The 1,548-nt window shown below is 32.6% G+C and overlaps 1 protein-coding gene across 1 annotated transcript in view; it reads left to right on the top strand.

The window, feature by feature from the left end:
* The window catches only part of GMCL1 (germ cell-less 1, spermatogenesis associated), a 47,610-nt gene that overhangs the window by 16,080 nt on the left and 29,982 nt on the right, over positions 1-1,548 (top strand). The window contains exons 5-6 of the mRNA XM_023731836.1: positions 458-570; positions 1,192-1,271. Coding sequence (XP_023587604.1) covers positions 458-570; positions 1,192-1,271 — 193 coding nt within the window. The remainder of the gene's footprint in view (positions 1-457; positions 571-1,191; positions 1,272-1,548) is intronic.

Raw genomic sequence — 1,548 nt, 5'->3', positions numbered from 1 at the left:
ACGTTTCTTTGATATTGATAGGTGCTTTAAACTTTAGTAAACACCCCTTGATGATTCATATAGTTTGCTTGCCTAGCCCATCACATGGTCAACTGACTGTGGCAAAGAGATCTTAATTTCAGAAGGAACAGGCAAGACAGAGTGCTGCTGAAGAAATTTGCAAAGGTCCCAGAGAGGGGAAGAATCGAAAAGAGTCAGAGTAGCACTATGCGCCTCTACTGCCTCCCCCTACTCCCGTTTTCTAATTCCAAGTATTGAGTTGAATATTTGCTGGATTTTTTCAGTATTTTTACTGGACTTATGAAAATTTAGGCTTGCTGTCACTCAATGAGTTTTCTTTCTTCCTTTCTTTTCTTCTTTCTTTTTTTCCCCACTTTTTAAATATGTAAAAGCACATACTCAGAGCTAATTTTTCCCATGTGAAATGGGCCTTCCCAGTGCTTATTTATATTTACAGGATGGTTTAATACAGCAGTGTGGTGAGACAATGAAGGAAACAATTAATGTGAAAACTGTATGTGGCTATTACACAGCGGCAGGGACCTATGGATTAGATTCTGTAAAGAAAAAGTGAGTTGCCTTTCTTGATTTCCCTCCCATCCCACTTTTGGGACTGTGGCTCTTTGGTTTCTTAAGAAAATGTATAGTTAAAAGAAAGAGAATTTAAAAAAAAAAAAGATAAGAGAATATAAAAAGCCTCTTTTTACTTTGGACTAATTAGTAAGTTCCTCAGAAGTGTTGTGTTTGCTGTAATGACCGTCAGTGGGTTATACATGCTTATCAGAACTATGGTCACTCTTTACTGAACGTTTTCTATTAAAAATTTTTTTAAGAGTAGGCCTAATATACATTATATCAGTGCAGCTACTGGCAATCTTTGCTCTTTAACTCTTGAGAATTATAGTACCCATTTGCAGATTTTAAAGAAGGTAATAGAAACATGCAAGCTCTTTCATAAACCATTTAACACAGATGTGAAATAAGATTTTGTTAATTAAAAATGCTCTCATTAATATGAAGAGAATAGTCCCTTAATAACTGCTGACAAAAATAGTACTAAGTTTCCAATTGTTAAACTAAAAATTTTAAGCATGTTCTAGCAAGATTAATACTGTTTTTATTTTAACTGCAAGTCCTATTTAATAAATTGTAAATACATATAATGTAATAATTAACATGTTTTAATTTCAGGTGCCTTGAATGGCTTCTAAACAACTTGATGACTCACCAGAATGTTGAACTTTTTAAAGAACTCAGGTATTATAAATATTGTTTTTTCATGTGTTACATTACCTAAAGTTTGTAAGATATTTTTATATAACACAAAAATACATTACTTATGAAACAGTGAGCAATTTAATGAAAGGTATCTTGACTTCATTCATGAACTGAACTGAAAAAATGCTACGTAAATTTCTTTTGTTGTAGCTGATATAATGTGTATTATGTGCACTATTTTAACCAATTTTAACAAAAAAAGATACTGCTGTTATAGGAAGAGTCCTAAGTGTTACCTCATTTCTGCTGAGCTCTTAGAGAATCTTAGTT

This window comes from Trichechus manatus, unplaced genomic scaffold (assembly GCF_000243295.1).
Source record: "Trichechus manatus latirostris isolate Lorelei unplaced genomic scaffold, TriManLat1.0 scaffold00004, whole genome shotgun sequence".
Classification (NCBI taxonomy): domain Eukaryota; kingdom Metazoa; phylum Chordata; class Mammalia; order Sirenia; family Trichechidae; genus Trichechus; species Trichechus manatus.
The sequence above is the reverse complement of the archived record's forward strand: the minus strand, read 5'-3'. Positions and strand labels throughout refer to the sequence as shown.